This window comes from Lathamus discolor, chromosome 4 (genome assembly GCF_037157495.1).
Source record: "Lathamus discolor isolate bLatDis1 chromosome 4, bLatDis1.hap1, whole genome shotgun sequence".
NCBI lineage: Eukaryota > Metazoa > Chordata > Aves > Psittaciformes > Psittacidae > Lathamus > Lathamus discolor.
Window position 1 is genome coordinate 39,353,807 of NC_088887.1, and position 16,019 is coordinate 39,369,825.

Genomic DNA, 16,019 nt, shown 5'->3' on the forward strand with positions numbered 1-16,019 from the left:
CTGCAGCTGCAGTAAGACTTCTGGTGGCACTGGCTTCTTTTACAATGGTATCATACTAGTACAGACCTTACATTCTTAGCAAGACTATCTAAATGAAGGCCAGCGTTTTGGAAACGGGCAGCTAAAAGGACGTACACAAAGAGAAAATAAGAGATACCTGACCCATTGAGGTCTGCTTCAAGTACCTCTGTTGTTCCATCACGTTTGAGTACTGGACTTTTGCCAAAGCCTTGCAGCACAGATAATCTACAGAGATCATCACTGTTTATTAGAGACTTCTAACTTTCTACTTTAATCTTTTCTATGATATCTGTGCCAATAATAATAGCCTAAGGCACTCTATCTTCCTTATTTTCTCCTTTCAAACAGAGTAATGTCAGTCATCTCTCCTCCCATGGAAATCTAACCTTTCCTTAGCCTGTAAGCTGCAACTATCTTTTTTTGTTATTTTTTGTTGCAGTGGTTGAAAACAAGGTAATCAAAATGAGTATCGAAGCTGCATTTGCACCGGGCAGAGTGTGATCAACATGGGGAAGAGCTGGTGCTGAGTACCCATAACCCACCCATACCCATCATGTATTTTACCGGAGAGGAGCTCATTGCCTGGCCCCTAGGTGCAGGAGGTGCACTCACCCCCCCTGTGCGTTTCAGTCTCTGACACAGAACATAGTGGATTTGAGTGGGGAGATAGGCTTCAGGTACACTCTCCGCCAAACAATAACTCTGATGAGAAGAAAATGTTTTAGAGAAAGCTCCCAAACACAGCATCCACGCTTTTTATTCTTATTACCAGCAAGATCCTATTTCTTTCTCAGGCCACTTTGGCACAGTCAGCCTCAAAGGCTGGCAAACTTGGCACCTCTTCTGTTTCCAGACTAGCATTTCCTCATGAGATGACTATCCTCCCTCTGAAAACTGGTGAAAATGTTTAAAGAAGCATTCCTTTACTCACTTTACAGTATCTTCCTATTTCTGCTTTGCTGCAAACAGCACAGCACACATGTGGGACCCTAGGAACTCCCATGAGAGCTCTCCCCCTTACTGCCCCCCTTTACATGAAACACACTAGGGCCAGCGCTTTCCTGCACCTTCATCAATTTATAGTGCCCACTAGCTGTCACCTCTAATGGTGGAAAGGAAGAAAACCAGCCAGCCATATCCAAGGGGTAATGGGTTTAAACTTACGCAGGGGAAGTTTAGATTGGATATAAGGAGGAAATTCTTTCCTGTTAGGGTGGTGAGGCACTGGAATGGGTTGCCCAGGGAAGCTGTGAATGCTCCATCCCTGGCAGTGTTCAAGGCCAGGTTGGACAGAGCCTTGGGTGACATGGTTTAGTGTGAGGTGTCCTTGCCCACGGCAGGGGGCTTAGAACTTGATGATGTTAAGGTCCTTTCCAACCCAAACCATTCTATGATTCTATGGCTCTAGCTGCAGTCAAGCTGCAGGGTTGACAGCTCTCAAATCAAAAGCATTGGAACATGTGATGTGCTGGCTCAAGCCCTTGCTTCTGCAGGGTGGGAGTGACTGGGGGATTTGCTTTCATCTGGAAAGCAGAAAAAAAAGGCCTCTAGTCTTTGTGGTTATGGCAGAAAGCCCGAAAACGTGACCCCACAACACCCTAGCAGCTCAAAAGGTTAATGGGAAATGTTAATTGGAGCCTTTTTTTCTCAGTCTCATGACTTGAGGATCTCAGATATGATTTCCGAGCGTTTAAGGCCGGCCATCTGCAAATTGCTGAGGGTCTGGGTTTCCCGCAGAACCCTTCAGGCCCGCGCAGGCAGCCGCTGCCGCCCGGGGGTCCCATATGCTGCCGGAAGAGGCACTGGGGAGATCACGGTCTTCTCCCACCATCGCGGCCCCGCTCCTCAGGAGCTTCAGCGGCAGGACGGGCGAGAGGGGGCAGCCGAAACTGGCTCTTTCCCCCCAAGCCTCGGAGGCTCCCAAAAGCCCAAGCGCCTTCCCGGCCCCGGCCGTACGGGATTAGAGGCGGGGCGAGACGTCAGAAGGAGCGGGGCGCGGCGTTAGAAGGAGCCCGGGAGCTCGCTGGAAGCATGTCTGCATAGCGGTCCCGCTCTGCGCGCCCTTCTGCTGCGCAGCCCCCAGCCGGGAAGGGCCGCCGCCGCGCAGCATGGGGACCTGCTGGCTGCGCCTCGCCGCGCTGCTTGCCCTGGGTGTCCGTCCCAGCCAGGAGTACCAGGGTAGGAAGGGGAAGGAGGAAAAGGGGCTGCGGGAAAGCGGACGGGAGGCGCGGAGCAGTTCCTCACGGCGGGCAGGGGAGCTCGGCCCGGGGGACGGCGGGGCAGCGGCCCAGTGACCCGGCAGCCCGGAGGGACGTCCGGCAGCGGAGCCGCGGGGCTAGGGGGTCCTCGCTGCTCCCTCGGTACCTGCCCGGGGCGCTTTGTGTCTTTCCTCCCCCGCCTTGTCTGAACGGCTGCCGGTTCAGGTGAAGCCTCATCCTCGGTGTAGAGTCGCGATTGAAGCTTGCATTACCCGTTTCAGGTGTAAATATGCGGGGTGCAGGATGGTGCAGCCCGTCGCATTGTCACTCGGGGCATCTCCGTGCCTTTACCCTGGCAAGCCTCTACAGCCAAGGGAGCAGATGCCCTGTCGAGATTGGTTAAGTAGGATAGAGACTGCATGGCCCTTATTCATAAAGGGGGAGCAAGCATATGTCTGATCTACCAGGCAGAGCCCTGGCACTTCGCCCTGGGTTCAGCTCGAACAGTCATTTTTCCCTGCACTGTGCCAGCTACTAAGAAGGAGAAAAGTAACTATTACGGCTGAACCCAGGACACACGTGGAAGGTTTTGCTCAGTTTTAACTGCCCGTACTGACTGATCTCAATTTTCAGAGTGAAAAACGGAAAGTGAACCTGGCTGGGTTCTTACGCTTCTAGTAATTAAAAGAAAAAAAGAGAGCTGTTTCACCTCTCATTGTTTGTATTTGCTCTAACAAAATCTGAAATAAGCTCCAATTTAGGTCCATTTCTATGCAAAAGGAGATCCACATGTAGGGTCTGCCTGTTGTTTTAAAGCAGCTGTGCCTTGTCAGATCAAGAGCTGCTGACTTGGCAGACGTTGAAACAAAGCCAGTGTAAACTGGCATGCTGTGGTGGTTTTACAGGTGTAGGCAATGAAAGCCTGTGGTCAGAGCAGAGCCTTCAGGGTGAGTGGGTATTACTTCACACTGAGCTGCGTTACTGTGGGTCAACAGTGAAGAGAGGCAACAAACAGGTGAGAAAAGTGGCTAATACAGTTCACAGCTGTGCATGCAGACAGCTGCTGTTGATTGGTGATACCTGTTCTTTGTATCCAGGAGCTATCCTTGCTTAACACATATCTCTGCCCATGAAGTGGCATAAAATGGCATAATGATGGCATTTGTGAGTTGATGTTAGCTTGACATAGTTTTGTTGGCATGCTTCAAGTGTCTTCTTTCCAACACAGAGGGTGCTGGAACACAAGTTTATGCAGTTTCTTTACAGAAAATGAAGGTATTGGACACATCAATTGCTAAATCAACAAAGACAACAAAGGTTTCTGTCCTGGCATTTCTCTGAGGACTGTTGCACTGCCAAACTATCTTTATTTTCTTAGGAAGATTACTGAATGCTTTACTTTGTGGTTCATGTGAATGTTAGTCTTCAATCACTCTGCAGAGGATGCTAATATCCGGTCCTTCCCTTTGTTCCTAAAAGGCCAAATGTAACTTTTCCAATCTCAAAAATCTATTTTTTGCATGTAACCTTCAAGTTGGCTGACTCATTTGAAAGTCCAATTTTCCTCTTATGCTTAGTGTCAGAGGCTTCAAAGAGCTTAAATCATTAGCAGCTGTACTGGCAAACCCTAATACAAAGTTAAGGTGTTATGTTCAGTTTCTTGTTTTTTAATAAGAGAAATTGTGGTATATTTTTAAATAGTTATTCCCAATCTGAAGTCTCGTGAGACTGTAAATAGATATTTGCTTTAATGATACTGTGTTGGTATGTAACTGTGCACATGAAGTACAGAATGCCATTAAGGAAACTAGAAAAACTTCAGAAAATGTCTATAGGATGCATGCGTATGTGGCCCTCTTGAATACAGGTCATACATGCATATACATCAGTGAGCTCTTACCAGGAAGTTTACACTTGACTATTTTGTGGACAAAGCCAAACAGTCTATTCTGGATTCATACAAAATGCTTATTTTCAGCAGTAGAATGTTATCTAAACATTAGAAATGGTCTAATCAGCTCTTGAATTAATAATTTGGTAACACTGAAGTTTTTAGCACAGAACAGTTGTGTTCTGTCACCCAAAGACTATGGTGAACACCATGCTAAATAGAAATAACATGCATACCACAAACAGAGTTCTGTGATTGATATTGGATGCTATGCAGTAAAAATCAAGACAGTGTTCTGCCTGTAAAGATGTCACTGAATTAGCTATTTCCTTGGCATAAGGAAGGCAACTGAAAAATATCTGAATGTTTTTAACTGTTTTAAGCAATTTTAGTATTTGAAGCAGCTGTTCTATTGCCAGTAACTAGTTTCCAATCTTGAAGGGATGCCCATGGTCTTTTTATGTTGTTCCATTCAAAGCCCACAATGCACTGGCAAAAACCCTCTGATGGCACCACTCAGAGGATAGTCCTTTTGCTCTTAAATAATGTTTTAGGTATGGACCTTTTGGAAGTTAAAACAAGCATAAAACCTTTTCCCTAAGGATTAAAAAGGGAGATATAGATGATCTGTTGAGGTCCATTCAACCCTTGGGATTCTGTGATTCTGTGATACGATCTTTGAGCCCTTCAGTGATTCTTCAGTTCTTTCCCAGAGCTACTCCAATTTCTTCTTTTCTAGTTTTCCAAGCTGTGTAAAACCAGTGTAGATCCTTATCCTGCTGGGCTTGGTCAGGGCACTGATGACTGTCCAGTACTACTGGGTGAAGGTACAGCTGTACATACATACATAAGTATATGTAGAAATCACTTGTTTGGTGTTTTGAGTACGTGCAGATGTGATCAAGTGGCACTGCACACTGCAAGACTGTTGCAGTCACGTCTTTGCACTCTTGGTAGACAGATGAAAGAAAAAGTTAATCTATGATAAGATTAATGGAAGGTGGTTATACTGCATTAGAACCACGCACTGGAACGGTATATTGGTGTGAAGGGACCATGAACCTTGAGAAAGATGCTATCAAATTCACTTGAAGTCCGTGTAATATTATAGAACTATTTTCAAAAGCTGTATAAGATTTAATTCAATGAAAACCATGTATATGTGTGGCATGTTTTTGACATATGTATATGCATTAACTATGAGTAGGTGGAAGCCTGGTTGTGGAAAGCACAGCTCTTCTCAAAGCTGCATTGCAGAGCAAGGGTTGCATCTGTAGGTGAGACTTCTGAGTGCTGCAGCCATTCGGAGGGAGGCAGTCCTTGCCTAATTGAATCTATATTGTAAATAGGCATAGAATAGGAGGACAAAACTGAGGAAGTAAACATTGCTTAGAGTCATGTGGCAAGCTTAAAAAAACAATCTGGCATTGCAGTTAGTAACCTGATTGCCACCTGTAGCTCTTACCCATTGGACCAAGCTGCAAAATTGGCAAGAAACAGTCTCCAGGCCCCTGAGTAGCTGGCGTTCTGCACTGCCAATGGAGGGGCCTGTTGTGTCAGATGAGGGTTTGCTTTGTTGGGTAGTTAAGTTAGGCAAACATTGGGGATGGTACAGGACATACAACAGAACAGCCAATGGCAGTTATTCTTTATGACTGCAAACTGCTATATCTCTTTTATTGTTGGTGCACTGCTAGCAGACATGGCATGGGCTTCCTGAACATCTAGAGTGTATAAACACAGTGTTAATCAAAACTTGCAACTGAGGTTGACATCAGGACAGGTGAGGTTCTGGTCTGTGAAAAGTAGGAATGAGTTTATAACTGGATTATCAAAAACATTGATTCTAAAAACAACTTGGAAATGTTGAGATGTGCTTTACTGCAGTCTCATCCGTTAGACAGTTGAAACCAGTAGTTGCAAAGGAACATTACTGAAAACCATATATTTTGTGGGGTTTTTTTTCCTCTCAGTTTAGAGAGATGAATGGGATGGGTATCAGCTGGGTCAAATTTGTGGCTGATGAAGGTGCAGGGAACAAGATCTGGCATGCTTTTGCATGTCATTCAGTTGAATAAGCTTGTGATCATTAAGACTGACTTGAAAATTCAGACTCCACATATTTGATTTATAACCTTAGGCAGGTTGCTCAGACTTACTTGCTCTTCTTTGCGTTTCCCCATTGGAGATGCCTGTGTAAAAAGTCTGTTAGATACTGCTGTGAACTGATTTACAGGAGGAATGGGTTTGGAGGTTGGCACAGACTTCAGTCTGCAGTGTCATATGTCTTGATGAATTGCCAGTAAACAGTAATTGAAGGTCAGTGAATACAGGAATGTGCTGTAAAGACACAAATGCTGAATCATGTATGAAAATGTACAGATGTGTAAAAGTACTTAAATTTTTAGGTAGCAATGCAATAGTCTTAACTCTTGAGCCCTGTAGGGTGCTGCCATACATAAGACTAGGTACTGTAAGGGACCTACGAGCACCTCCATTGGGAGAAACTGATTCCAAGTGATGGGTCCCCAGCCCACTAGTGTGATTGTTTGGAGTGGAGAGCAATGAAGAGACAAACACCAACACTCCCATCCTTCCCTACCTCCACTCCCATCATACTACTATTGTTTTGTCCAGAAAGTATATCAGTAATCTAACACTTCATGAAACTGTAAGGTATACTGTGTTGTAATACAGACTATAATTTAGTATTGTCAAGCTTTGCATATTTCATGGTACTTCTCTCAAACTTCTGCAAGTACAAATGTGTTTTTTTTTTTTTCCCTAACTGGAGATAACAAATTACATGTTCCTTGAAATACTTGGCTAATAGGAATTCACTTAAATATTCTTAGTGCAGTAAATGAACAGCTTGGCATACAGGACATGGGTGGCTGGCCAGCACTTCTCTGCCACTGTTTCTAACTATTGCTTATATTGAAAGGCCATTGTTAAGGTTGTTCAAACTGAAAATTTATGCTGCAGTACCTTGAAAGAGGCTCCAAATTATAGGTTCTTCTGTAACTATTCTGGTCTTTCTTATATCTTGAAATAGCCACGTAAGAGCTCTGCCAGAATTTGAAGCCGCTTCAACTTGTCATTTAGCATATCTTTAGATGAAGAGAGAAAGGTTTTTTATATTTCTTGAGAGACCAGTGGAAATAAATTAGATTTCCCCAAGTTGATACATGTGAGAAGCTCCACTTTGCCAGTATTTTCCTTTGGTTTGCCTGAACAATCTTGATGAGCTTTTGTTCTGCTTGAGGAAATAAAATGACGTCTTTCCGTGCACATAATGCACAGAAATGCAGAAAGAGTAGTTACATGGAGAGTAAAGCTGTCAAGTGCAACAACAGGATGATAAGAAACCATCATCTTATCACCCATCGTTACCTTAACTGATGTTGCTTTACCAGTTTAAGGGCAGCCAGTAACTCTGAACTATGCAGCCACTTGCTCACTTCCCCTCATCTTTTTCTCTCCATGCCCCATCCCTCCCCCCCCCCCCCCCGCCTGGAGGAATGGGGAGGAGAATTGGAAGAAACACAAGTGATACACAGTACAATTGCTCACCGACTGATACGCAGTCTGACCTTAGAAGTGATCTCTGCCTTCTGGGTAACTGCCCCCAGTTTATATACTGGGCATGACGTGCTGTGGTATGGAATACCCCTTTGGCTAGTTTGGGTCAGGTGTCCTGTCTCTGCTTACTCCTGGCTTCTTGTGCCCTTCCTTACTGGCAGAGCATGAGACTGAAAAGTTCTTGATCAGAGTAAGCAAGGCATAGAAACAACTAAAAACATCAGCACTGTTCTCAGACTGAAGCTGAAAACACAGCACTGCACCAGCTACTCAGGAGAAAAGTAAGTGTTAGAGCTGAACCCAGGACAGGCAGCTGCAGGGATTTCCTGTGAAAGAAATATCTAAGTTAAATTCCCCTCTTCAGCTCTGTGAAGATGAGGGGGAATGTGTTAGCATGGCAGCACGTTCAGAGCCTGCTACCAGCATGCCAAAGTGACTCTGTTCAAACACCTTGGCACTGGACTCCTGTTAAAATGAAACTTTTCTGCTAAAAGTCTTATCTGTGAATAAAGTGTGCCTCAAGGGTTTTTGCTTGCTTCCCAAACAGAAGTTACTGGACTGGCTGTGCTGCAGGTCCTTGGTGTGGCTGGCTGGCCTTCACCACCAACTTCTGATTTTCATTTTTAGCACTATTTTTATGCTTTCTTATCTAGCACTTAGCAGATGCTGCTTCACATTCCTTCATATCCTTCTCAACAGCATCTTTTTGTGTTGTTTTTGGGAGCTGTGCTTTCCCTTTAGACAACTGTGGCCTGGTTTTGTAGATCAGGGTGGATTCTTTGTTCTCTCCCTCTCTGTCCTGGGCTTCCTCCTACCCATCCCTGCTGCCTGACCCCTGGTGTGCAAGACCTTGGGCAGGATCTCTCACCTGGGTCCCTGTTTGTGCAGGTGCTAACAGGCCAAATCAGAATGTGGCTCACATAAATTTACCTAGGACATCTTCCTTTCTCCTCTTGTGCTATTTGGTGCAAAAGAAGCACTGAGGATGGGACACATTTTATTGCTATGGATATTTTGCTGCTGCTGGTCTTCTGTGGGTCTTCACTGCCTTAGATCTGGCTGTCCAATGTTAGGTCAGTAGCTGGGAGAGCTGCTGTTTCTTCCCAGCAGTGTGCAAGGCAAATTACAGGCTGGGAGAGGGAAACACCCCCAGCCATGCGGGAATGCAGAGCCTCTGCCAGCCTGTGCAGCTCCAGCTGGGTGCAGTTGGGTGTTCTTGGCAAAGGGTTTGCTGTTTGAGCAGATACAGTTTGTGTAATTTCGCACTTTTTGCTTACTGAAGGAAAATGTGTCTTCATCTGAGGACAGAGGGCATCAGTGGGGTTTAGGTTAGCTGTTCTGAGAGACCAAGTTTTGTCTGATGCATAGACCTCAAAAATGAAGGAGAGTGCTTGAAATGAAAAGGATAAGGGGTAATGGGTTCAAACTTAAACAGGGGAGATTTGGGTTGGATATAAGGAAGAAGTTCTTTGTCGTGAGGATGGTGAGGCACTGGAACAGGTTTCCCAGAGAAGCTGTGGCTGCTCTGTCCCTGACAGTGTTCAAGACCAGGTTGGACTGGACTTGGAGGAAGCCAGTCTAGTGGGAGGTGTCCCTGCCCATAGTGGGGGTTTGGAGCTACATGATCTTAAGGTCCTTTCCAACCCCTAACCATTCTGTGATTTGCGTTCTGGGTTGTTCTTGTGAGGCACTAGCAGGTCACTGTGGCTATTTTCAAGGTGGGAGGAACCCACCCAAAGCATGCAGGATGTGTATCATAAAGAACCTTGATCACATTAATTGATTTGAAACTGATGAACAAATATCTACAGATGTGTACGCATGTCCTTGATTTGTTTAGTCTTTGAATTGTGATGTGCAGCTGTCATTCGGTGGGTCATAGAAGAAACCTCCGCAGCTTTGCAGGAAGATGTGTACCATCAAATTTTATGTTGCTGCTATCATTTGCTGCAGATCTTGCAGCGGATGAATATATACTTCTGTGAGAATACTCCATGTATGCAATTTTGATGATTTAGAAGTTTGTGTTTTAAGGAAGTTTGTTTTGAAGGTTGAGATTACTGTGCTGGTGTTACAGAATGAAACTCCTTTTTTCCAGTCATGTAAATTTTAAAGATTGCCACAACCGAGCAGACAGGGTTTCTTACAGTTTGAGCAGTGTGACTGAAGATGTCTGATTTCATTCTTCCCTACTTCTTGCCCTCTTCTTGTTCATTTCAGGAAATGCTGCAGCCATTTAGAGTCCTGGATTTAGACATGTTGTACATATATCCACTAAGAATAGCGCTGCAGTTTGAAAGCAGTCATGTATTCAGGCTTCTCCAGCAGTGCCTTGTCATGCTGCATGGTTTACCCAAAGCCTACACTTAACCACTGTGGGCTGGCAACGCGAGTCACTTTGCAAAGCCTGTCTCTTTTTAGGCTGTACCGTGGGAGTTTTAACTTGCTGGGGTCTGTGGTCCATCCTGCTGTCCCTTAGAGGTGTTGCATTAGGTTTGCTGACACCGACTGGCCAGAGAGGGAGAGATGCTACTTCTAGCTCCTGCCTCAGGGTTATAAGCCTATGCCAATTGAGCTTTTCTTTACATTTGTCAACTTTAGGGCTATGCATTTAATTCCTTGATTCAAACCTGCCTGTCTTGAGCCCATCCATTGTGGCTCTCTAGTCATAATGTGTCAGTCATAAGTAAAACAGGCTGAAATTAATATCCAGCTGTTCTTGAAGATTAAAACCATGTTGGCTCACTGACGTTCACTGTTCTTAAGCTGCCCACAGGCGGATACCAGAAACAATATGCCTGGCACTGAGTTGCAGTGGCAGTGAAATGTTTAAATAAAAACCCCAACTCAACAAATAATAAAAAGGTCTTTTCCATACTTTACTTTGCCTGGAGACTGAAAACTTGCCTGTAAGAACTATTATTTCTATTGTACATGCAATGCATCATACGGAGTAAAATTGTGTGGGTGTGTTTAGTTTAGCCGCAGGTTGTTCTTGGGTCTCTTGAAAGCTGGAAAAGGGCGACCTGTGGTGGTGGTCCTACCTGCATGCTCTTCTGGCTAGTCTTGCCATTGCCTTTATTGCTGCTTCAGTTACAGCTTCTGGCTGTGTTTCCATTTTGGTAGGTATAAGGAACCATATTTTATGTTTCTCATTGGTGCTCGACATTTATTGTAACGAGATAGGAAATATGTGTCTGGAAGAAAAAAGGGATGACTGCAACTGTAAATTTGCTTTGACTTTGAGTTTAAGGAACTTTCCAGTCAAATGTATCAAATCCTGAGTGATTCTGTAATAAGGTCAGTACAAAGAAATTAAAAGTCTTCCATCAGAGTTATAAAAGATTTCCCTATTTGTAAACCTTTCACAAGGGGAATGGGGTTTGATTTATTTGCAGTGCATGAATGTTGTCTCTAAAGCACAGCCCTGGTCTCTCTTTACTCTTCTGCCTTTAACAAAGTTATTCTTTCTTGCACAAAGACAATAAGGCAGGGAACAGAAAAAATTCATTTTCTAGTACTTGACACATGAGAATAAGTTCATGTATTATTATCGGTCTTTGTGGTGTAGAGTCTAATGGGTTTCAGGGTTCCAGTTCACAGGAAGCCCTGTTCAAAATGTTCTCTTTTTCTTGGATGAGATCACCATGATAAATGGGACTGCCAAATGGCAACAGAAGCGCTTAGAGGGAGCACATGACTAAGACTTTGCATAGATTAGTTGTTGTGCAATTTAAGTAAACATCAACTGAAAAGTCCTTGACACCAATATTGTTCACCAAACTACAGGCTCTTTTCCCTATTGCCCTGCTTCTCAGCCCTTGTGAGAGCTGATGCAGCAATTAATATTTAGGATTATATTTCCTCAAACAGTTATTTTAAAACAGTCCTGTTTAATTCCTAGTTACTTTTAGTTTCCATTGTGGAAGGAGCAGTGAGAAATCTCTGCCATTGCAGTGAGATACTATGTGTATGTGTGAGCAGGGGAGGAGGAAGGCTTGGTAGGCTCCACAGTATACAGCAGCTTACAAGTTTGCATCTCTCTTGGGCTTTTAGTTGTCAGCCACCTGTGATGAGAGTGCTCAAACCCTATAACAAGTTCCTGAAAGTTTCTGAAGGCTGCAGCAAGCTTTACATCAGGGAGATGGCTGATGGACTGGACCTGCTAACAGCTTCTTGCCAAGGCAGCAGGTTGTGGAGGGATGGTTCAAACAACCTGTAATAAAACTGCTTTTTCCCAGAAAACCATTTCAGTTCTTGGAGCAAGCTGGGTGAGGGAGTTGGAACTAGGGAGCTTACTGTCAGGTCTTGCTGGAGGTTGCCCTTGGCCTGATTTCTTACTGGCAAATGTTGACTTGTCTTGGGCTGCTGTTGAACTGGTGCCTTTGCAAATAAGAGAAGCTGAAGAGCCTGTCTGCTGCAGAGGGGCAGAGTTGTATGACTGGGTAGCTGCCATGTACAGCTTCTATAGCCCTTTGCCTTCTACTAGGAGTTTGTGCTCAATGTAACGTCCTATTTTCTTTGATGTAAGAAGGCTGGTATGAGACTACATGTAAACAGAGGGGGAGTTACACTGGTTGTCTTTTGCACACAAGACACACCATACTGTGGAACTGACTGCACTGTGTGTTCCTAATTTTGCATATCAGTAAAATTTCATAGGAAAGAAGGGCAATTTTAAATCGTGAAAAAAAAAATAGCAGAACTCAAGCATGTTTTTAGATAGGCAAGTGTGTGGATCCTTTGGTTACTATTTGGCCTATCTGCAGTGGAAATTCATGTCAAATCTTTCACTGTTTTCAATGACATGGAACCATATTTGGAAATGGAAGTTGAGAGCACTGAATCAAGGCACCTGAGCATTTGATTTTATGTTTGTGTCTGGGTCGCACAAATCATTAAGTTCGGCTTGCTTTGTCTGAGAGCCTCTAGTTGCCATCCTCAGGACGTTTCTGAAACTTTAGCAATTTTTCAATACTAAACTGCCTTTGTGGACAACTAAAACTCACAGAACTGGCTATTAAAGGATTATATCCTAATTATGTTAAGTCAGTAACTTGAAGCTGTCTACCAGCTTGCTTGCTGGAGCTGGTCATTCCTGCCAGGTGTTGTTCATCAGTGCTAGGCATCAGCCTCCTTTTAAAGAAGGAAACCCAGGTAACAGCTACACTGAATACTTCATGACTTCCTATTTCCCTACTTAGCCCTGCTGCTTTCTCCAGCACACACTGTCCTGATGTCAGGAGGCTGGGGCTCGACCTGCTGCTGCATTTCCAGGAGCTGGAGACAAGGCATCGTCCTTCTTGCTGAGGACCATAGTGCTGGCCCCAGGCTCCCAGTATCTGCTCTTGGCCTCACAGGATGGGAGGGGTAGGAAGGAAAAAAAGGGGTGCTGCTGGATGTTTTGTAATGATTTGGGGCAAGTTGGAGGAGGAGGAGGAGGAGGGATGTCTGATCACCATATTTGTTGCCCTGCACTAGCTGGGGGTGCAATTCTGGTTTTTGCTTCCCTGGATTGCTTGCCACTTGGTTGAGCACTGGGGTGGAGCTGGCACTGGGCTATCAAAGGAGAAGCCCACTGTATTTACAGCAAGGACTAGGAAAATTGTTTCCATACTGTCTTCAACCTTGTAGCTTCTGAAAAACCTAGAGGTTGGCCATGTATGTGATCCTCTTATTTGCAAAAAGGCTTCTTTTAAGGTCCTATTTTAGGTGCTCCATTCACTTCTGCAGTTTCTGGTAATGGCAGTGGATTATCAGCACCCTTTTCCCTCTCCTGAAGGAGCAGGGTGAAATTCTAGAACTGTGGCTTTGGTGTGTTTGAGTATTAATTTTGTTTAAGTTATTACATTGGTATTGACAGGTTTCTGTTTGCCTTAAACCAGCAGTTAGGATTCCAGAGACTGAGGGAATTCAGTTCTGTGTTCGTTTCTTTTTACCTGCTTAGTAGTTTGGGGTATTTGAAGTTTCTGTGCATTGTCTTTGGCAGTATGGTGTTAAATGCCTTTTTAATATAAAGGTAATTCTTCTCACAAATCATGTCGTTTCAGCAGATATAATTTAAAAGAATCATCAAAAGATCAAAGTCTGTTGTATCAAAAGCCATCAATACAGTACATTTTTTGTAATAGCTTTGTGAACTTTGTGAGGCACATGTACCATCAGTGGAACAGAAGCATCTAAGCCAATATCCCTACAAATGACCGTGGTAGCCCCTCTTTCAGAAGTTTACCCTCTTGTTTTTGATGGAAGTAAGAACTCGGAGGATATCCTTCTGATTGGGAGTTGCCACTGACATGAATATTAATGAAAAATGAGCAAGGGTTTGGAGGTAGTGTCTCAAGTGTTCCTTTAAAATCTGATTAGCATTATTTTATGCTGGCTGTATCAAAAGATGTTTTGAATCTACCATAGGATATGATTAACATGTATTATTCTAAACAAAACGAGCAAGCCAATTCTCATCAGCTGGTTTATGCAACTTCTGTGCTTTGGGCTGCAAACTCTATATTAAATTCTATTTGCTTTGGGGCTGTTTATAATACTAGTTTTCAGAAATAAATTAAATTCTTATCTCCTGAGTCTTGACAGCAGGTGTTTGCTTTTTCCTCTAATTGATTAGTTTGCTATTAAATTTCAAGTTCCTCTGCACCTCTTTGTCTTGTCTCATCTGCTCTTCTCTGTTCTGTTCTCAAGTTCCACCTGTTTTCCTGTTATCTTTGCTTAGTTTTTGACCTGCTGACTGCCCTAAGTGGCCTTGAGTTGTTGCTTCAGCTCTTCCTCCCTAGTGTAATGCCTGCTTTTTCTCCTTTATGCTACCCTTGCAGAGCACTGGTAAAGCATGTGTAGTCCTGGGGTCTTTAGAAGTCTCTAGCTGACTTCCAGGAATGGCCTCTGGTATTAATGCCAACAGCCCTTAATACCCTCATCTGTTTGCAGGTGTCATGGGTAAAATAACAGATTTTGTAGAGCTGGGACTTTGCAAACCAGTGTTTATGCTTCTGGTTTCTCTAAAAGGAAGCTTCTCACATAGAAGTGAGATGTGAAATATGCTGTGACAGGCTTCTGGATGGCAGTTGTATTTATTAATGAGAAAATAACTAGTGAGAAAATGCTAGCTGACAAGTTGAAGCTGACCTGGGGATAAGTCCTGCTGGAGCCACTTGGGGATAATGAGCCACAAAGAAGAATTTGATCTTTTCAAGTGGTGAATTCAGCAGAGAAGTCAGGAAGAGTTGCGCAGAGGAGAAGTCCTCGGTGGAGCTCACTGCCAGTATAAGGTTTACAGTAGTTCTGTGTTGCTTCTGACGCTGTGTGACTCCACTTACTAGAAAGCGAGAGGAGATCACAGTCAGTAACTTCACATTTTCCCGCTCTGTTTCTGTTTTCTAGCAATTTGTTGGAGAGTTTCCTATAGATTATGGGGCGTTCCTGATGCTGTTTCCAAGTGTTGGTTGTCTGATACATAAAGCAGAGGTTTTATTTTTTTTCTTTCCTGAGGACTTTTTCTTTCAGTCTTGTCATAAAAAACAAACAATATTTTTTTAAGTGGCAGAGCTTCAGAAATACTGTGTGAGTCAAGGATAAAGAGGGGAAAGCAGCACATCTGGTGCTGTAGTATTAAAAGTTAGATACTAAAATGTGCCAGTTTCCAGTGTCAGCATCTAAAAAAAAAATAAATTAGAAAAATTCTTCCATCTGTCACCAATTCAGCACAGATCAGGATTGGCTTTCAGTCTCTTCCTTTGGAAAGCTATCCCACTGAAACTTGCCATTAAGGAGACTTCCAGCTTAAATGTTCTTTACTTAATTAACCAGTTACTGTAGTAGTTCTGCCTCTTTATAGTTACCAGTGGTAATACCACTTTTCAGTCCCATGTTGGCCTTCCATTTTGCTGCCTTTTCAATCTGTTCCTAAAATGTAGGCCTATATTAAAGACCCTAAAATATCTTAATAGGAGGGGAGGGGAAAAAAAAGCATACTGAAGCATGTTCACAGGAATTATTTATCTGGATCTTAAAAGATAAGTCTTATCTATAAGCAGTAGCATCTGTTTCCTCTTCAGAGTCCCAGTTTGCTTTTCCATCTTGCTGCCTTCCAATGCATCTGATGGTGCTCCTGCCCATAATGTACCCTGTCCTCTCATACTTTTCCCATTGAAGAAGCTTCTGAGCCATCTTGTTTGTGTAGAGCTTTACATGTGATTCAGGCTCGATTTGTTATAAAAAGTTTCATAAATTTCATGAGAAAAGTCTGAAAAAACCCAGTTGTTTCTGCTTAGTGTAAAAAGTAGCAATGGCCTGTGAGAGCCCTTGGTGCTAGAAGA

At 43.6% G+C, this 16,019-nt stretch overlaps 1 protein-coding gene across 2 annotated transcripts in view; it reads left to right on the plus strand.

Annotated features, from left to right (window-relative positions):
- Positions 1-1,969: 1,969 nt before the first annotated feature.
- SRPX (sushi repeat containing protein X-linked) overlaps positions 1,970-16,019 on the plus strand; it is a 42,702-nt gene continuing 28,652 nt past the window's right edge. For both annotated transcript variants that reach the window (XM_065677193.1, XM_065677194.1), the window contains exon 1: positions 1,970-2,199. In XM_065677193.1, the coding sequence (XP_065533265.1) occupies positions 2,130-2,199 (70 nt within the window). In that variant the 5' untranslated portion in view covers positions 1,970-2,129. The remainder of the gene's footprint in view (positions 2,200-16,019) is intronic.